Below are 21585 nucleotides of genomic sequence, written 5' to 3'. Positions count from 1 at the left end.
GGGCAAGACCTACTGGGAAGTGTTTCTGAGTTGTATGTTCATTTCCTGGAATAAAGAATTAACTTCACTAACAATGGTGCTCTGCCTCTTCCGTGCTGACCTGTGTCTGACTCCAACACAGATATACCAATATTGTTGTTCTCCATATTGCATAAGACCAGCTAGAAATTTGCATCTGAGACAAGATTTGCCATTACATTGCATTGTTTATCATTACTTCCTTCCTACTTTCTCAAAGCCAGCCTCTCTTGAATTTTTGACTGTTTTCCTGTGATCATTGTGACTTTCCAGGTAGACCTCACCTTGTCAGGTGGATGAGACTTTATCTTAATTCATGAATATTGGAATCCGATGTGGAAAATGTAGTATTTGTTGTAAAATGGAAAACTATAAATAAAATAATAATAATAATAACAATGAGACTTTAACTGTGAAATGTGAATCAACCTTAATTGCTTAGGTAGATTGTGTTTTGGGATGCCTGCATTCTGCTTAAGAGCACTGAAAATCATTACATTTATATATTTTAAAAAGAGGTGTCAGGATGCAATCCTAGCTTTGCTTACTTTGTAGTAAGCCCCGTTGAACACAGTGGGACATACTGATGAGTAAACGTTGGTAGGATCAGGCTCCGTGTTTTAACAGCCTCTCTGATTCCACACCCACGGCCAGATTTTCAACAAACCCTTATTTTCATTTTTAACAATCTTACTTTGGTTAATTCAGCTCTCCTGAAAATGCAATTTCAAGGGATGATTCATAGATATTTCACCCCCGTTGTGCCATTCAGTTTGAGTAATTCTGTCAGCAAAATTTGCAATTAGAAAAATTATCGTGCTGCTTTAGTTTCCACACAGAAGAGAATGACGGTTTTTGCAGCCATTAATACCATATTTGTATGCAAGATGCAGAGAGAAGGTTGAGCATGTACACTCCCACATACTCTTTGTCACACTGGGTCAATCTGGCAGAAGTACTATTTAAGAAGAGAGAGAGAGAGAGAGGAGAGTCTAACTTTTTAATGCAAATATTCAAGCAAAAAACTTACTTGCAAAGGTGAAAGAAACACGAAGTCCTAGATGAAAACATTAAGAATTCTGGGACCGGTCAGTAATGTTAGGTATTCAGGCAGATTTCCATGGAATAGTTGCCATGAAACAGATTTATACTTTTTTTTTTGGGGGGGGGGGTCGTTTTATTTTCTCCAGTGGAACCAAACAAACAGTATTTTCTTGCTCAAACCCTCTGGTGGATAACTAATTTGAGGTGACCAGTTTCTTTTTATGTATTCAGTTGTTATTCTGAATCCATTCAGATGTTATTCTGCTCCATTTCTGCTTATGGAATGGGGCCTCAATTCTGCATCCACATAGCTAAGAAACATAGGGTGCAGCCCCTTACACATTCCATGAATGTATTTTTAAAAGATATTGTCCTGTGCCAGTGATTCTGGGAATAGATTGCGTGTTCATGCTTGGAAGGTATTGACTGCTATTGGCAGAATTGGGATTCAAGATGACCGTAACAGATTAGAGAACTGGGCCCAAGCTAACAAAACGAATTTCAATATGGACAACGTAAGGTTCTGCACTTAGGCAGGAAGAACCAGATGCACAAATTTAAGATGGGGGATACCTAGCTTACTAGAAGTACATGTGGAAAGGATCTAGGGGTCTTGGTGGACCAAAAATTTAATATGAGTCAACACTGTGATGCAGCTATTCTAGCTTGGATCAATAGTATAGTGTCCAGATCAAGGGAAATACAGTGGTACCTCGGGTTAAGTACTTAATTCGTTCCGGAGGTCCGTTCTTAACCTGAAACTGTTCTTAACCTGAAGCACCACTTTAGCTAATGGGGCCTCCTGCTGCCACTGCGCCGCCAGAGCACGATTTCTGTTCTCATCCTGAAGCAAAGTTCTTAACCCGAGATACTATTTCTGGGTTAGCAGAGTCTGTAACCTGAAGCGTATGTAACCCGAGGTACCACTGTAATAGTACCACTCTATTCTGCCTTGGTCAGACCACACCTGGAATACTGTGTCCAGTTCTGGGCACCACAACTTAAGAAGGATGTTAACAATCTGGAACATGTACAGAGGAGGGCAACTAAGAAGATCAAGGGTCTGGAAACCAAGCCTTATGAGGTGCTGGGTACGTTTAGCCTGGAAACGAGGAGACAATAGCAATCTTCAAATATCTCAAAGACTGACACATGGAAGAGGGAGCATGCTTGTTTTCTCTTGCTGTGGAAGGTTGGACTTCAACCAATGGCTTCAAGTTACAAGAAAGGAGATTCCAGCTAAACATCAGGAAGAACTTTCAGGCAGCAAGAGCTATTTGACAGTGGAATGGAGGTTGTGGACTCTCCTTCCCTGCAGGTTTTAAAGCAGAGGTTGGATGGCCAACTCTCATGGAGACTGTAGTTGAGATTCCTGCAGCAGTTAGCACAAACGGCTTCAGAACAAGTAGGTACACTTCCCCAATAATATGATTTTTTTCCTGCTAATTGACTAGGTTAGTCCCAGATAATAAATAACTGGGTAAAGAAGGTGGTAAGAGAGTGCCTTTTATAGAACCAGGTGAATGTATGGCACTAAAATAAAAATTGGTAGCTGCTCCATGTTGTCTGAACTAGTTGGCTAGTCTTATTTGGACCTCAGATGCAAGAAGAACTGAGTATATGTTGTTGTTGTTGTTTAGTCGTTTAGTCGTGTCCGACTCTTCGTGACCCCATGGACCAGAGCACGCCAGGCACTTCTGTCTTCCACTGCCTCCCGCAGTTTGGTCAGTTTGTAGCTTCGAGAACACTGTCCAACCATCTTGTCCTCTGTCGTCCCCATCTCCTTGTGCCCTCAATCTTTCCTAACATCAGGGTCTTTTCCAGGGAGTCTTCTCTTCTCATGAGGTGGCCAAAGTATTGGAGCCTCAGCTTCACGATCTGTCCTTCCAGTGAGCACTCAGGGCTGATTTCCTTAAGAATGGATGTGTTTGATCTTCTTGCAGTCCATGGGTGTGATGGCCTGGGATTCCGATTCAGAGGATGAACCGGAGGAATCCCAGCCTGCACAGGAGTCCCCGCCTCCAGGGCCGGCTGAACTGGGGCAGGGCCTTGATTCTGAGGCACCTACACCTGTGCCAGATCCTCAGCAGCAGGCACCAGGTGAATCCATTCTGGCTCCAGAGGTGGTTGAGGACTCAGTGCCTACAGGTGAGTCTCCCCCTGGGCCCAGTAACCCTTCAGCCTCTCCTGAACTGCAGAGGCTCAGGGCAGAGAGGTGAAGGGAACTGGTTTCTCCCAGGAGGAGTGCTCGCCTTAAGGCCAGGAGAGGCGGGTCTCCTGGGGGCCGGGACCGCCCCTGGCCTCAGAGAAGATAAAGGCCAGTCAGCCCGGTCCCAGGTTGCGGAAGCAACGTTGTTGTTGAGTACCTGCTCCTACCCGGACCCAGACCTGACCTTCCAGTGTTCCTGTTCCCCGCCCGGCTTCCTGCTTCTGACCTTCCAGCATTCCTGTTCCCGCCCGGCTTCCTGCTTCGGACCTCGCCTCGCTCCTTGTGAACTGTTTCCAGGCTAGTGACTCAGGACTGAACTTTGACTATGATAATGGTGACCTTCCCCCCGGGACCAGCACAATGGGACTCTCAAGAGTCTCCTCCAGCACCATAATTCACAAGCATCCATTCTTCGGCGATCAGCCTTCTTTATGGTCCAGCTCTCACTTCCATACATCACTACTGGGAAAACCATGGCTTTAACTATACGGAACTTTGTTGGCAAAACTGAGTATATATACTATGTTAGGTTAAAAAAAGCCTGGCTTTGTTCAGGGAACTTAGGTTATGGTTTACTTTTGCTCAGTGGAAGTTACTTTTGATTCAAGGCAAACACTTTGCCTTGCTTGAGGATGCTGAGAAACGAGGTATGAAAGAATGAGTCACATAATTGGTACTATGGTTTAACTGTCTGCCATAACAATGTACGAGTAACATCTTCTAGAGCGGTAACCGTTTTAGTTTGTTGCAGCAAAAACAAATGAGTCTTGTAGAACCTTAAAGAACACAGCAGTAGTTGCTACAGGACTGTCCACATTGTCCCCTTTCACGCTTGGTCCATCAAAGAACTGCTACTGAGTCTTCAGTAATGATCATTCAGAATAAGTGATGAATCAACATATAGACAATGGTAATTCTGGAAATAGCTCCAGCAGTTAACCAGGGGCTAAGAGCTAGCCTGCATGAACCTTGGCCATGAACAGCCACCCAAAGGAAACTGCCTTCAAAATAAACGCATTTGATCCTTACAGTTACGTAGCTACTCATTCTTACCTAGTTGAGGCAACAGGCACGTGACAGATTCTTTGTGGCCAATCCAGTCTTGGATCCACTTCCTCACTGATGGGTGGCAAAGTCCAAAAGGTTATTATTTCTAAGAGAGAGTGAAAGAGAGAGGCATACAGATAGAGAGAAAGCAGATAGGACTAAAACTTGCCTGACCAGGAACCATGCCCTCCACTTCAAATGTGCACAGATGGGTTGTGATTGCTAAGTGTGAATGAAACACACTCTAAAAGTTATCCAAGTCACTTTTGTCTCAATTATTACTTCACAAGCTCCAAGGATGAGCCCCGATCCAGAATATAGATGTGGGAGTGCTGATCCCTGGCTTAAATTATGCCTTGCCAACTCTCCATATCCCTTTGAGGGTTCCACATCATCCTTTGTTACATCAAATATTCCAGTCTCCCATCCCCAATTATTTTGGGACACATTTCAACATCTGAGGTGTGCGTACGCATAGGTTTAAAACCTAAAAACGGCTAAAATGCATTTAAAATCTTCTTGACTGCCTGGCTGGTGTGGTTGGTGTGGTTATAGAGTGCTGGACTAGGATCAGGGTTCAAATCTCCCCTCAGCTGCCAAGCTCATTTGCATGACTTTGGGCCAGTTTCTTGCTCACTCACAGCCTAACCCAGCTCTCAAGGATTGTTGTTGAGGGCAAAATAGGTCAAAGTAGCATGTAGACCACCTTCAGCTCCTCAGAGGAAAGGTGGAATATAAATATAATAAACAAATAAACAAACAATGACCCCACCTCCCGGATTGCTAGCATCCCTGGGTGGGCTGCACCCCACTCCATGATGTCAGGCGACCAAAGCTGCCCCAGCAGGCTCAGGGAGGCCATTTCTTCCACCACCACCCCAGGGACATTGTGGTCGTGGTGGGTGCATCCTCCAGGGAGACCCACTTTGTTACATATTGGTGCAATGATGTGAGCTAGAAGCAAAGCAGCCTTGCCTGATTTTTGCTGGAATCCAAGAGCATGACTGCAGGAGAAGCAAGACTGTCTTGGGGTGTTCAGGCTACGAACTCCTCCATCATAGCCTCAGGTTGTATATATGTGTCAATAAACCATATATCTTAAAGACACCGCTCCCCAGTCTCCACTGTGCCTCCTTCCTAAAAGGAAACATGAACCCTGAGTAAGTGCCCAGAACCCCTGGCGTCTGGTGTGGGTCAACCTATTTAGGCGCCAGGCAAAAACATTCCTCTTCTCCCAGGCCTTTAGCCAATTAAATCATCTACGGCCTTTAAAACTCTCTCTGTCTCTCTCTCTCTCTGTGAGAGTGTAGGGGTTATTGTTTTCGTTCGCTATTTTGGTGTGTATTTTGGTGTTTTTATATTGTAAACCACCCCGTGATCCTTCGATGAAGGTGGGATGGAAAATTAGTATATCATCATCATTAGTGTGTTTAGGGTTGTTTTTGTTTGCTATTCTGGTGTGTATTTTGGTGTTTTTATGCTGTAAACCGCTCTGTGATCCCTGGATGAAGGCTGGCATAGAAATTTAGTATGTAATAATAAATAATAATAATAATAATAATAATAATAATAATAAGTGTATATGTGGCAAGGATGTTGCTTTTGTTTGCTACTATGGCTCAAAGGTGGGATAAAAATTTAGTAATAACAATTAACAACAATGATGATGATGTGCGTGTGAACGGTTGTTTTCTTTTGCTACTATGATGTGTACTTTTTATGCTTTTATGCTGTAAACTGCCCTGCGATCCATGGATGAAGGGCGGGATAGAAATTTAGTATGTAATAAGTAACAAGCGGAGTGTGTGTATGTAGAAATTTTAAAAAATGAAAAGAGATTTTCCCACAGAGGCAGCTGTGGGGCAGCCTGTAAGGTTTAAAACAACAACAACAAAGTAATAATAATAGTTGTCGTGTTTACAATATTATTATAAAATAATAACAACAGCAACAACACAGTAATAATAATAGTTGTTGATAGGTTTAAAACGTTGTTATTAAAAAGGCACATTATTATTATTATCATCATCATCATCATCAAAAAGGATTATTATTATTATTATTAACAATGATGATGATTAAATACTATTATTGTTGTTGTTTTGTTGTTGTTGTTGTTGTTGTTGTTGTTGTTGTTGTTGTTGTTGTTGTTATTATTATTATTATTATTATTATTATTATTATTATTATTATTAAAAAGTCCCCTCCTTTGCCTGCTCTGCTTCCCGCCCCCTCAGCGAAGGCCCCTCGCGCTCAACCTCCTCTCCGTGGTTCCCCCTCAGGCGTCGCATCCAATCAGCGGCCGCCCTCCTCCCCCCTCCCCCTCGCTCCTTCTCTCCGAGCCCCCCCTCCCTCCCGTCAGCGCCGCCTTCCCTCCCTCTCCTCCCCCTCCCCACAGCGGAAGTGACCTCGGCGCCTCCCTCCCTCCCCCTCCCTCCCTCCCCGCCTGCCATCAGTGCCTGGCGGCGGAGGCCGGCGCTGGTTGCCTCGTTCGCTCCGCCGCTTCGTCACCAGGCGCCGCTGTGTGACAGACGCCCCAGGGAGCCGAGCGAGTTCGGTGGCCGGAGGAGCGGAGGCGAGGCCCTCTCGGGGGGCAGCGCCGGCGGCTGAGGGGGGGAAAGGGGGCGTCGGAGAGGGCGAAGGGAGCGAGGAAGGGGCGAGGCGGCCGGCCGGCCGGAGCCATGGCCGGGGCCGGCGGCGCTGCGGCCGGGCCACCGCCACCACCTCCGCCTCCCCTCCTTCTTTCTCCGCCGCCGCCGCCGCCTCAGAAGGAGCTGGTTTACAACAAGCTGCTGCCCTATGGCGACAAGCTGGAGGCCGAGGCCGGCCGGCTCCTCTCCCGCATCAAGCTCAACCTCAGCTGGGCCGTGCAGCTCCAGGAGCTCTGGCCCGGAGGCCTCTTCTGGAGCAGGAAGCTCTCCACGTGAGTGGGGCGAAGGGTTGGGGGTGGGGAGGATTAATGGGGGGGGTCTGTTTCTCCTCCCCCCCATCATAATTAAGTTTCAACAAACACACATTCGCCTCTTCATTTTCTCGACTTCCCCTTCCTTCCCCACCCCGGAGTTATTGTTTCTCCCCTTCTGCTGAGCCATAGCTTCTATCTATCAAATCAGAACCGCAATATTTATTATTATGGGGTTTCTTTTTTGGGGGGCGGGGAGGACCGTCTAGGTCAGGACGCTGTGAAAGTGGTGTGTGTGTGTTGTGTTGCAGTGCAGTCCAGCCCTTTCCTCCAACTCTTTCTCTGTGGGCTTTGCCGGTGTTTGGTGTAAGAAACACCCCCCCCCTTTCAGGGTTTGGGGAAACAAATGACACCCATTTACACCCACCCATAGGCAGGCTTTATGTTGTGGGGGGGGGAGAACCCTAGTTAGATAAGTATTTTTATTTATTGACTTGGTTGTCCCCCCCCCCTTGGCTACACCCATGCACCCCCTTTTTTATTTACCCCCTCTGTTCTTGTGGGTGGGGTTCCCTCTTCTCTCTTTTTCTTCTCTCTTCCTGAGGCTGGGGGGGGGGGGGTCAGCCTAGGGGTGGCACTTCCTCCTCACCCTACATCAGGCAACCTGGAGTGGGGAGGGAAAAGGGGAGAGCACCCACCACCATTTGTAATCTGGAGATTTAGGAAACGCCATAAATATGCCTTAATGAACCACAAGAACAGTTGCTATAATTAATAGCTGGAAGGAACCAGGCAGGCGGTTTTGAGCTGGGTTTCTAGGGAGTTAAGCTCCCCCCCCCCCCCGCAATTGCAGTGGGATTTAAGCTTCCCGTGGAAAAGAAATATGTTCTGGATTGTAGACAAAAGAGTCCTGTGGTGCTTGGAAACCTAACAGCCACCCGGTGTTTCCCTGGTGTTCGTGTTTCGCTTTGTTGGGAGGGCATGGCAGCAGTGTGTCAGTTGTACGCAGGGTAATATGGATGTCTCTCTCCCCTTCACCCCAAATGAGGGTAGTAGGGTTTGGTGGGGTATGCATTCTTCCGAGATGTAAGTTCCTGTTTTGTCCCCATTGTGCTCTGTTAAGTGACAGGACCACAAATATTGTGAGAGGGTGTAAGGTTTTTAACCTGCCTTGTGTCTGAAGTGTCAGGGCAGGTAAGAACACATAAAGCAATTAAGTCATCAAAACACATGCAGAAAAAACAGCCTACGTGTCCTTAACAAACTTTTTGGGTGCCTCAGGGTAACTGTGAGCGGTGCAGCCTGAAGAATCTGCCAGTGATCGGAAAAATGATGTTTGATTCTCCCTTCTCCTTTCCACTTTGTTGGGCATCCTTTGATTGCTTAGGCAATTTGTGGCTTTAAGGCACACCTGTCCTCCCCCCCCCCCACTCTAATACAGAAGGTAGATATTTTTAAAATGGGAGATGAATAAACACTTCATTAACTCCTTACCTATGCCAGTTTCTGGTAGCAAAGATAACCGTATGTCTAAGGCCCCGGGTATTTCAAAAAGCCGTTTCTTTCAAATCTGGCCCCTGAGGCAAATGGGCAGCTGGCCTCTGTTTGGGGCAGTGTCTGGTGGCACCCAGTTTCTGCACTTCCCTGGATGAAGGAGTAGCCTGTGCTACTCCTTTTACATTCAGCAACTTAGTTCTATGCCACGTGTCTACCATTGTCTCCTGCTGTCTGCATGACTCCAGCTTCCCCAAGGCTTTGTCTGGCACTATTTTTGTAAGTGTTATGATCAGCAGGGGGCTTGGTTGGGCTTTGAGTGTTTGTAAGATTGCAGCTTTGCTTTTGAAGGACATCTTCTGACTGGGGCATGTGCCTCTGGGGACCTTTTTTTAGGCATGAGCAGCCACCCCTTCTGTTTGTGCAACCTCCTGTGTGGGCTTGTGTTTGGGAAGTGTCATCTTTCAAGGCTGCTTGAGTCTTGGACTTTGGGAAGAGGAGGGTTTTGTTAGTTTTAGCGATGGTAGTCCTTCCCTGAGCTTTCTACTTATGCAGCTAATAAATCATACGCAGCTCATTACTCCTAAAAATAGTTTATCACTCTTTGTTGCCAAAACTAGCGCATAGGTTTTGTTCAGTGACTTCATAAGCTACTTGCAACTGTCCTTGCCTTTTTAAACTAGATTACAAAATAGCATTTGCATTTAGTTCCAAAACAAGCACTGCATTTCACTTTCACGGTTCAAAGCCTAGCTAGTAACTCGCAGAGTTTAATCTCTTACTCATCTCACATAACGTTTGTTCATACTGCTGTGTCAGCAAAGGAAAAAGAAAAGTGTGTTTTGAGCTGGACAAGGGCAAAAGCACCAACTTCTAGTTCAAGGACTTCTTTGTCTTCTGGGGCACTGATAAAATGTTTTTGCCTTGTCATTGTGCTGTCCCTACAGAGAAATATTAAAAGTGAAGCTGTGTTAGTCTGTAGCAGTTTCTTTTCTTGCTGCTATAGCATCTTGGAGGCGTGACTAGTTTATTGTGACATGAATTCTTTGGAATACTTATCTTGCTTTCTCTAGTAGATGAATGTAACAGACTTGACTACAAAAACTGATGCTGCAGCAAACCAGATAATTGTCAAGGTGGTAATACAGTGGTGCCCCGCAAGACGAATGCCTCGCAAGACGAAAAACTCGCTAGACGAAAGGGTTTTTCGGTTTTGCATTGCTTCGCTAGACGAATTTCCCTATGGGCTTGCTTCGCAAGACGAAAACATCTTGTGCTTTTTTTTTAAAGCCGCTTGAAGAGGCGCAGTTGCGACGGACCGTGCTTCGCAAGACGAAAAACATCGCAAGACGAAAAGACTCGCGGAACGAATTATTTTCGTCTTGCGAGGCACCACTGTATATCTATTAAGCACCCAAACCACAGCTTGGAATACAATCAATAAATTAAGACTAAAATGATGGACATACCCAAAGGCCTACAATCTAACAAAGGTACCACAACACTTTCTGCCACTTCAGTTCTAGACCTAATCTCTTTCTAATAGTGACTTAAAATAAAATGGACTGCGAGGATACATTTCATTAACATTTCACACTACTAAAGAGAGAAAACCAAGGCAAAGGTTTAATTGGGCGGAGGGTATACTAGATTGCCTGTTTTGAATCTGTTTGTGCTATTACGTATTTTTCAAAAATAATGTAAAGAGCAGGTGCTGACAGCAAGCAGAATTTTGGTATTGTGCCTATAGCATGCTCAACAAACCTGCTACACCTGGTACTGGGTGTGGAGAGTGCAGCTGAATGGGACACAATTGTGGGCAGCCTGAGGATGTACCATCCACCTTGGGCCTGCCCATAAAAAGCAAGTCTTGTGTAAGTGACTAGGGTGATGCCTGCTGTTTCCAGGAACTCTTCTCATTGTGAGACTGTTATGGGTACCGTAATTTGAGAGTTTGTTTGAGCCCTGGGTGAGAACCCGGAGGCTGAGAGGGAGGGTGTGTTGGAAGTAAAATGAATTGATATTGATTTATATATATTAGAAAATTTGTATTAATGGAACATTTTAATATGCAACTCAATTTTTGTAATACTTTGTTTATATCGTTGTTTCTTCAGTTTTTTGTGCACCGCTTAGATATATTTTAAATATATTAAGTGGTATAGAAATTAATCAATCATACAATAAAAAAGTTAGTGCCTTTCATTGAGCCTTAAAATCACTTGCTTATGTTTAGACATGTTGAGGTCAGCTGTTCAATGGAAATGGTTTCCAATTTGTGGTGTTTTTGTATGTTTCAACCATGTTTATGTTTTATGCTTGTTTTTAGAAGGTAAAAAACAGCTTACAGAGGTCTTTTAGTGTTCTCCCATAAGGGCTATGTCTCAGTCCACACTAACATAACAGTGCTACAGCATTGTTTGCTCTTAGGCTATTCATTGCCAAAAGGCGTTCTAATTGTTTTAATATATTTTTTAATAGAACTATCTTGCTGGGACACCTCAGGTGGTAGAGCATAAGAGTTAATTTCAGAGTCGTGGGTTCAAGCCCTATGTTGGGCAAAAGATTCTTGCATTGGAAGGACTAGATGACCCCTGTGGTCCCTTCCAGCTCTACAGATCTTTGATTTTATAATTAAGCTGAGGCATCCTGGTGTGTGAAGGGAAGAGCAGCCAACTGTGTGCAAGGGAATGAAGCTTGTTCATATGCCATCTTATTAAGATGAGATGTGATTGTTCAAATACAGCAATTAAGAATCAACCCTGCTACTGCATGCATAGTGTCCTCCTGAGTTTTAGTTAGAAAATTTACACCCCATTTTTCTCATATAGACTCAGGATGACCTATAATAAATACTGTATTGTAAATGAGGACTTTGTGATATAAATTCATACTTCAAAATTCTTATTTTGGTACTCCATTTAGTATTTATTCTTTATTCGCTTTTGCTGGCAGCTTAATTTGCTTTGGTCCAAGTGCCACCAGAGACTGATGAGTCTAGTCTTCCCAGTTTCATGTGCAGGTCACGTGATTTGTTAGGGACCAGGAATACCATTAGACATTTCATCACTGTTACAGATGATGCAGCAAAACAGCATCAGAGGAATGAAAGATACTGTGCTTCCAGTGTTCCCCATATGCCTGGAGACAGCAGTCCGTAGGGCATTGCTGTTGTTGATGATGTTCCAGCGGCTGGTTGAAAATCTGGTTAGAGGCAGGATAGTTGTCGAAGCCTCTGAAGGGCATGGCTGTGGCTCCTTGCTTCCCCAGGCTCAGCTGGATTTGGCTCTTAGCTCGGTTCAGCTTGGCTGGCGAAGAGAGTCAGTGCGGGAACAGCAGTCCTCCAAGCCCTCGCACTTGACATATTGGTGTTCCAGATCTGTTTCTTAGTCACACCAGAGTGTAATGGAACTTGGGAAACTGGCAATGTACATTAGTAAAAAGAAACTTTTGGGGGCCGGGGGCGGGTTGTTTGGCAGAATATCAATCTGCCTTTTGCATCATTGGAAGTGACTTTGTTTACTAGGAAAGATTCTTAGATAGGATTACTTCAGTAGATATAACATGACTCACATGATTGCCTTACAAGACATCTTGAACTTGAGTAGACATAGTGTGACACTGTTTTTCCTTTAACCATCTGCTGCTACCTCAGTGTTGTTTACAGTGAGGCCTGTTTTCATTCTAGTAGGAGTTATGTGGTAATGCTGTCAAAACATGTTGCCTACAAAATAATCAGGGTTCTGAAAAGCCATGTGATTTTGGAAGACATCAGAACCTGCTAGTTTTAACCCTTTGCAGTGTATTATGATAGTATATGACTTGTCATTCTGTTTTTGTGGATGATGTTAGTATGAAGTAATGGAATGATCAAGCAGTATGGCTTGGTATGTTATGTTTGGGGAATTAGACTTGTACCCATCTCAGTATCCTGCATCCAGTAGTGCAGGCTTCATCAAACTCGGCCTTTCAGATGTTTTGAGACTACAATTCCCATCATTCCTGACCACTGGTTCTGCTAGTTAGGGATCATGGGAGTTGTAGGCCAAAAAAACCATATGGAGGCCCGAGTTTGAGGAAGCCTGCAGTAGTGGCTGGATCCAGATGTTTTAAGCGCTCTGTTTTTCACAGTCCATTGCAAGATGCTTGTAATTTAACGTTTACAAACTCTGTCACAATGATTGGAGTCCTGGCAGGTATACTACCTAACAGTTGTTTAAAATCTGAAACAGTTGTTTAAAATCTGTGACTTAATAAAATTGTAATACAGCATAGTTTTCATAGATCAGACTCTTTCTTCAGATTTATTTATTAGATTTAGTTTTTATAATGTCTAGTTTAAATAATTTACAATGTTTCTGTTTATTTATTTCATAAAATGTGTACAACACTTGATTGTAAAAAAACCCCAAAGTGGTTTACCAAAAGATAAAACAAGAAAATCAACAAAAATTAGCAACCCTGCTTATAAATAGCTAGTAATATATAGCTAGCATTACATGTCACTGCATTGCTTCAATGGTATACCATGCTATTTGACTGACTCTGTGCCATACACAGATGCAATCTGAGTTGGCAATTCTACAGGAAGAACATGGGAGAGCAAGCTTTTTTCTGTCCATGGCCAGATTTCCTTGTGGGCAATCTGTCAGAAGTTGCTTGCACCAGTGGGTGGGGCCAAAGGCAGCAGCGGATGGGGTCACCCTTCTCTCTCCCTCTTCTTTCCAATCCAGGAAGCTGACAGAGGAAGTAGCAGATCACTCTTGAAAAAAAGTGTGACGTAATTGCTTGTAGATGGCTTTTGAAATTAATTAGCCACTGCATGACAGCCAACCCAGAACTCCTGGTCCAGAGGGTGAATAAGTTAAGAACAATAATTTGAGAGGGCGTGCTTCAAAATTAAAAGGGCAAATCATGGCTAGGAAATTGAAAGTGACACGCACTATGCTTCATGAATGTTGAACTTGCATTTGGAAACTCTTCAAACTTGCTCCTCCAGTTCACCATTTGGTGTGTCATGATAAAGAGCAGGAAATAACTCTGCCTTGAGGGAACAGCAATTTGATGGCATACCCGAACACTGACACTTCTGTTCCACACCCTAGTGCAAGGGCACATGGCTTATTCAGCACTGAAGTGCTCAGGGGAAATAGTAGCTAGAGGGCTGCTGCTAATCTGCACCTTCTGTTTAATAGAGGATACTGAGCAACAGTACGCTGAGCCAAAATGTTGTTATGAAAGTATTGCCTGTAATATAAAACAAAATTGAGTGAGCACTTGTTGGAGATAATGGGCGGTATCCAACTAACACATCCCACCAGTGCAAGGATTTACACATGTGCAATAGAACTTCTACACCTGCTTCCAGGTGTGTGCCCCACACCCTCTCCAAATCTGCTTTAGGGTTTAGGAAACTTAGAAAAAATGGGGGGGAGGAGTTCCATTTCACAAGTGGAACTTCTTGTACTCAAGATGTGTCAGTAGGATCCCACCCAAGAAAGGTTGGAAAAAAGGCATATGAAACAGCAAACGACACCCTGCTCCTTTAGCAGTTTTAGAAATTGGGCTTCTAACCCTTCACATTTGGGGGTCGTAGATGATTGCATAGGATATTATTATTATTAATAATAATAATACCCCGCCCATCTGGCTGGGTTTCCCCAGCCACTCTGGGCAGCTTCCAACTGAATATTAAAAACAATACAGCATCAGACATTAAAAACTTCCCTAAACAGGGCCGCTTTCAGTTGTCTTTTAAAAGTAAAATAGTTGTTTATTGCCTTGACATATGCTGGGAGGGCGTTCCACAGGGCAGGCGCCACCACCGAGAAGGCCCTCTGCCTGGTTCCCTGTAACCTCACTTTCTCACAGCGAGGGAACTGCCAGAAGGCCCTCGGAGCTGGACCTCAGTGTCTGGGTTGAATGATGGGGGGTGGAGACGCTCCTTCAGGTATACAGGACCAAGGCCGAGAATTATAAACATATGTAAGCCTTTGAACATATGCTGCTCCAATAGCACTTACATTTCAACCTTTTCCTTCTATTATGTGTTGAATTCCCAACACCCTTTCATGAGTACAGAATATGAATGTTGGACAAAGAGGATTCTCAGTCGAAACCTTATGAAAATATATTCAGCACTGGTGATGCTGCTACCAAGCTATGTGTATCTCTCCAATCTCCCCAAATTTAAAATAGCTGATGTTTAAAATTTTGGCTGAAGAATGCTGGCTGTCCAGGAAAACAGCAGAGTCAGCCACTGTTGTCTCACAAATCACGATTGTAATTTGCAAACCTAAGAGGTTTAGAGCACTGGCAGCTTCACAGATTTGCTGAAAATAAAAAGATAGGTTAGAGAATGAAAAGCCATCAATGATGGCTTTAAAATAACGGTTCTCATACCTAAGATAAATTACCATATTTACAATATCCTTAAATAAGTTTCTTAATTATGATATCATATTGGGAGTATTATTTTCTGCGCTCTGGGAATTTCCCTGGTACTGTGTGAAGAAAGTTAAAAATAAAGCAAAGTTACAATTTACGTTAAAAAGCTTGAATAGTTACAATTGAATGGATTAAGCAATCAAAGCAAGTAGCTAAATATTTTAACATAAAAAGTACAAATGGAACCACCCACCTGTTACTATGATGTCATAGTGATGGCAGGTGATTAACAGCTCTCAAAATTGGTTGCCATAACTACTGATCATTGAGCAACCTCCTTTGAAGATGCCCTTTCAGCACCAACCAGTGGATTGGTGCTAGGAGTGTGCTGTCAAAGATGCTCCCTTTAAATCAATGATCCATCAGTTAGGGGGAGTCCCTTTGCAGTTGTTGCAGAGGGAAAAATGTTCCTAAAACTGGAGTATTCTTCCTTCTGAAGAGAAGGCGGCTATGAATGGCTTCCTTTAGAATTGCTTATTATTGTGTGCTTTGGAAGTGCCCTGCAATGGCGTTTGCAAGCCCTGTGGTCATGAACTCATTGCAGGGTTTGCAAAGTGCCTCGTGCAGAATCTCTGCAAAGCCCCTTTTGTCCAAGCTACCCATCATCTGATATTTTACACGATGGCAGGTGTAGGGCAGGTGGATATGGCTTTATCCATATCCAGTGTGGTGTAGTGGTTAGGAGCGGTAGACTCGTAATCTGGTGAACTGGGTTCGTGTCTCCGCTCCTCCGCATGCAGCTGCTGGGTGACCTTGGGCTAGTCACACTTCTCTGAAGTCTCTCAGCCCCACTCACCTCACAGAGTGTTTGTTGTGGGGGAGGAAGGGAAAATGAGATTGTTAGCCGCTTTGAGACTCCTTCGGGTAGTGATAAAGCAGGATATCAAATCCAAACTCTTCTTCTTCTTTATTATCATTTTTATTTATTTAATTTGTATATCACCCATCAGGGCAGTTCACAATATGGAATTACAAAATGAGACCACAAAATAAATAATAACACAAAAACAAACCAATAACCCCCATCTACCATAAACGCAAGGAAAGGATCCAGGAGTACCCACAAGCTACATGCCTACTCCTTCAGAGGGAGTGTAACCCCATCAAGAGTAGGCAGCCTCCAATCCATCCAGTCCAGGGAACTGCCCACTTTCAGTGCTTATCCGGATTGAGCTTCAGTTTGTTGGCTCTCATCCAGTCTATTACCGAGGAAAAGACAACAAGTCCAGCATATCTCCTGCTACGCCTGCAGGTGTAAAGGAGAAGTAGAGCTGTGTGCCATCAGCATATTGCTTACATCATATGCCAAAACTCTGGATGAGCATACTCAGTGGTTTCCTGCGGAGGTTAAACAGTATAGGGGATAAAATCGAACCCTGAGGAACCCCACATTGAAGGCTCCACAGGGCCAAAGTGCACTCCCCATGCATTACCCTCTGTAAATGACCACCCAGCCACCGCTAGGCAGTGCCACCCCCCCAACTCAGACTGTTGCTCCAGCAGGAGGCCATAGTTGATGGTACCAGAAGTTGCTGAGCCTTTTCGGTGGTGGCACACAGCATTTGGAATGCCTATCTCAGGGAGGCTCATTTATTATTAAATCCAGTGTCTCTGCACCTTTTTACTTGCCCAAGCCTTTCAGTATGTTTTGAAAACATTGGCTTTTGTTGTGTTTTTCTGCTGTGCTATGTGTACATGTTGTCTTGATATTTATATTTTTATCTTCCAAGAGAGCTTGCTTGTTGAAGGGTGGCATATTTAAATAAATAAACGTTTTCCACATTATGTATTTCTTCTTCTTCTTAAAGGTATCTCCGGCTCTATGGGAGAAAGTTTAGCAAAGAAGACCATGTCCTTTTTATCAAGCTCTTGTATGAGCTAGTAACTATTCCAAAGTTGGAGATCAGCATGATGCAAGGTTTTGCACGTCTTTTGATAAACCTGCTGAAGTAAGTTACCATTTCATTGCTCCTGTGTAACGGAAGTATCTTATGTCCTGTGGAAGAGTAATTTGGGGGGAAAAATAGCCGACTTTGAGGCTGGATACAAGCCTTTTTAGTTAAACGGGCCCAAAATTTGGATTGGCTTTTGTTGGGGGCTTGTGTCTTTCATCATGCTGGATTTTGAAGGTACTCAGAAGTGTCAAAAATCCATCATGACAGCAGGAGTAGGTGTTCCCTCCCCTTTCCCCATGTCTGGCAGAAGGAGGGCAGCTGATTCCTCAGTCTTGCTGCTTCAAAGTGCATTTGAGGCCCAACACAAGGTCCAATGCCATTTCTTACTTTTTTACTCAGCACTTTAAAAGAGGGGCTCACTTCTGGCAAGCTTATTTGTGACCTCCTCCAAACCAAACTGGCTTGGTTAATGTAACACTGAATTAACATTGGCAATAATCTCAGCTAAGGTTAAGAGTGGCCTGTACATGTGCCTTCCCTTCTGACATGTAAATTCCCTTCCCTGCCACTTGTAAACTATGGTTAAGCATTCTATCAGCACAAACAAACAATAGTTTCCCTTCAAACAGAGTTTGCTAACTTCGTTTCAAATTCCTATTAAGAGAGAAACCTGGTTAGTGCTATGTAATGTGTAGTTGCATCTACATCTTAAACGATTGCTTCAACTTTGTCTAGAGAATGTCATGAGATAATTTTCTTGCCATGTTACGGATTACTAGGAAGCTGTGTGAAAGGGGTGATGACTAAAGCAAAGTTGCAGCCAGACTTTCTGTTGTGCTATTTTGGGGTATGAAAGTTACATCCAGTTGTAATTAATCATTAATCTTAAACTGCTTTTTTAATTTAGGAAAAAAGAACTTCTTTCAAGGGATGACTTAGAATTGCCATGGAGGCCACTGTACGAAATGCTGGAACGGATATTGTACTCTAAGACTGAACATCTTGGATTAAATTGGTTTCCAAAGTAAGATTTTTGTTTTAGTTTTTAAAAATGTGAGATAGAACAGGTTTACCTTTCTATTTTAAACATATTTATAAGATACTAACGGGATGATGCTTTGTTGATCCTCAAGGATAACAGACAAAAAGTCAGAATTTGATTGTAGGAATAACAGCTTGCAGAAACTCAATGTGTAAAGCCTAAAAACTTAAAATAGCCCAACCAGCAAATATTAATTTCAACTTGCTGGTTTTTCTCAGCTCTAATTGTGCAGTTTATCAAATATATTTTCTTCAGTCATCTGAACTAAAGATAACAAGATTTAGACACTGCTTTTTGTTTTACTGTGGGTGCTCACAATGTATTCTACTACTCATGTGCCTTTTCTGGTTTACAAACAAGTGGCATAATTACATTTCATGAGATGAATAATCTGATTAGTCTAAGGTTTTAGAAAATACTGTTTGATATCTGTAAGCTGTGAGTGAAAACTGGCCATTTACAAACAGAAAATGACACCGTGTCACCCAGTTCTGAAAGGTGGCACTGCTTTACAGACAAGCCATGGCTTAATTGTGCTTTGCATGTGTACTGGCCAAGTTTCAGTCCATTGCATCTCTAGTTAAAAGCATCAAGGATGACAAGATTCTCAAAGACCTCGACCTCAGGCTCTGGAGAGTTGCTGCTAGGTGGTCGATTGATCTGACTTAACATAGAAAGCATCTTATATCTGTTCATATTAAGAAAATTCTCAGTTTTAGATTATAAAGCTGGAACAATAGCCAAGTGGTTAAGAGTATGATTGTTCACTCAAAGAAGCCCCCCAGTTTGATAACTAGAATCTCTAGCTATCATAAGGTCAGTGTTTTAAGTGACTTAACATTCCCAACTTGCTTCTTGAGGTCTTTTAAACCAGGGGTGCCTAAAATGTGACCCTCCAGATTTTGATGGACTATATATCCCATAATCCATGACTTTTGGCGATGCTGGCTGTAGCTGATGGGAGTTGGAATTAATGACACCTGGAAGGCCACAGGTCATCCAACTCTATTTTAAATAGGGATACCAGTGGTTGAATCTTGAACTTCTTACTGTGAAGCATGAACTATAACTTTTGAGCTACGTCACCTCCCCCAAATTTAATCTCACACCTCAATCTGGAAAGCTAGTTGAGGTACTCTTGTGATCTTTGGTGTGCCCAGTTTGACTTCTAATCTTTGAAGAACAGATCCCCATGTACGTACTGTTAATTTCTTTCTAGTGTGCACGCGCATAGGCACTACTAGAGGAAGGTGCTTTTTTATCAAGCATGAGTTTGACTCATAGTTCTGTGAGCTGTGGCCAAGCTATATTGCATCTGATGTAAATGCAAAACATTTTAGGTAAAAGAAGTGTGTAAATTGGAAAAGAGACCTGAGGGGAAGAAGTAATTGCAAAAATTTAAGATTGACTAGACTAGAATTTAAAATTGTGCAGTGCGACTTTTTCTCTCATGGTGTTTTGGCAACATTGTTTAAAATATCTTATTTCATTGTTGCCCCTTCTGGTAAATTGAGAAGGATAAATAGAAAATGAAAGAAATAGGACTGGAATCATTTGGTTTGTGTGTGCCTGTTTTCTGAGTCATTTTGTTTACAATTCTACAATTTCCTTTTTCATTGTTTGTTTTTAAACCTTTCTTCTTTATGTTCAGTTCATGTCGACCAGGCTTGTCTTCACCTAAAACATTTGTGCTTAATGTTTTACATAGGTGGTAAGGACAATTTTTTTTTGTTTATTTAGTTCTGGCCGAAGCATTATCTTCTTGCATGGCCTGTTCAGTTGTAACACTTGTCACATACATGTAACTTTTTTAAAACTGGAAAAAAACCCCAATGTTAACATTACACCACAGTTTATGGGAATGTCGCACTGTATTTAAGCCTACTTGTAAGAAAATACATTCTGTGTGAAGTGGCTGAAAATACGGCTATCTGCTAATTTCTGTTGACTAGTAAATTTAAAAGTTATGGTGAATGTAGTGCTTTAATTATTAGGCATAATTTGCACAAAGCTTAGAAATGCATGAATTTAACTTTCCACAAAGCTTGGTGGAATGCTAAAGGAGAGAGAATGATGAAGAGAGTTGGTTGAATTTTTAAAATAATTTTTGGGTTAAGACTTGCAGTGCATTTCTGTGCATTGGTTTGATGGGTTTTATTTCCTGGTAAGTATGTTTTAGGGACGCGGGTGGCGCTGTGGGTAAAACCTCAGCGCCTAGGACTTGCCGATCGCATGGTCGGCGGTTCGAATCCCCGCAGCGGGGTGCGCTCCCGTCGTTCGGTCCCAGCGCCTGCCAACCTAGCAGTTCGAAAGCACCCCCAAGTAGATAAATAGGGACCGCTTACCAGCGGGAAGGTAAACGGCGTTTCTGTGTGCTGCGCTGGCTCGCCAGATGCAGCTTGTCACGCTGGCCACGTGACCCGGAAGTGTCTACAGACAGCGCTGGCTCCCGGCCTATAGAGTGAGATGAGCGCACAACCCTAGAGTCTGGCAAGACTGGCCTGTACGGGCAGGGGTACCTTTACCTTTTTAAGTATGTTTAGGATTCCAGCCTTAAAATAAAAACATTTGACATTATTAGAGAAGGTTCTGTAGTTTGTAAAATCTCTGTTCACATTAACAACCAAAAAGTGTTCCATCAACCTTTTTCCAGAGCCATTCCTTTTTTTATTTATCTAAAGCAAGTCGTCCCCCCCTACAGTACTGGGAAACCAGCATCATCTTTCCTAGAACTCATTAACTAAACATGAAATATTTACACATTTGTTTGACATACATGGGATTAGTAATTTCCAAAGGTGCAGGTTCAGTTCTGGGAAATATATCAAAGTAAGTTATATATTTAAAGCATCCTTGGTAGAAAAGTGTCACTGGAGCAGACTAGGGTTCCATCTCGTCCAGTGTCCTGTTTTTCACAGTGGTCAGGCAGGTGCTTCGTGGAAGCCCACAAACAGGGCAAGTCATAATGGCAGGAGCCCTCCCACAGTTTTTGTCCCCCCACCAACTAGCATTCTAAGGCATACTGCCTCTGGACATGGTGGTTCCATTTTCTCCATGAATTTGTCCCATGTAAAGCCAGTTTCCTCCATGAATTTGCCCCATGTAATAGCCAGGTGGAAGACAGGAGTGCCTGGCGTGCTCTGGTCCATGGGGTCACATGCTCTGGTCCATGGGGTCACGAAGAGTCGGACACAATTAAACAACAACAACAACAATAGCCAGTTGGCTATCATCACATCTTTTGGCAGTAATAAGGTATATAAAAAACAATTGAAAATCTTTGGACATTCCATTTCGCTGAGTGACTCCAGTTTTTCCCTGGGAGCTTAGGGCAGAATACGTGTTCTCCTCCGTTTTATCATTGTATCAACCTTGTGTGGTAAGTACTGGCCTGAGGTCACCCAGAACTTCATTGCTGGGTGGGGATTTGGACCTGGTTATCTCTGGTCCTAGTTGAGCCACCTGGAAGAATCTCCCCCTGCCCCTG

At 43.3% G+C, this 21585-nt stretch overlaps 1 protein-coding gene across 3 annotated transcripts in view; it reads left to right on the top strand.

The window, feature by feature from the left end:
* The first annotated feature begins 6767 nt into the window (after positions 1-6767).
* Positions 6768-21585, top strand: part of PSME4 (proteasome activator subunit 4) — an 83568-nt gene continuing 68750 nt past the window's right edge. For 2 of the 3 annotated variants that reach the window (XM_083494031.1, XM_083494032.1), the window contains exons 1-4: positions 6768-7241; positions 16970-17110; positions 17964-18080; positions 19750-19809. In XM_083494031.1, coding sequence (XP_083350157.1) covers positions 7000-7241; positions 16970-17110; positions 17964-18080; positions 19750-19809 — 560 coding nt within the window. In that variant the 5' untranslated portion in view covers positions 6768-6999. The remainder of the gene's footprint in view (positions 7242-16969; positions 17111-17963; positions 18081-19749; positions 19810-21585) is intronic. The other variant, XM_083494033.1, reaches the window with a different exon arrangement.

This window comes from Podarcis liolepis, assembly GCF_965112155.1.
Source record: "Podarcis liolepis genome assembly, chromosome: 3".
Lineage (NCBI taxonomy): Eukaryota > Metazoa > Chordata > Lepidosauria > Squamata > Lacertidae > Podarcis > Podarcis liolepis.
This window is presented reverse-complemented; position numbering and strand designations above follow the sequence as displayed.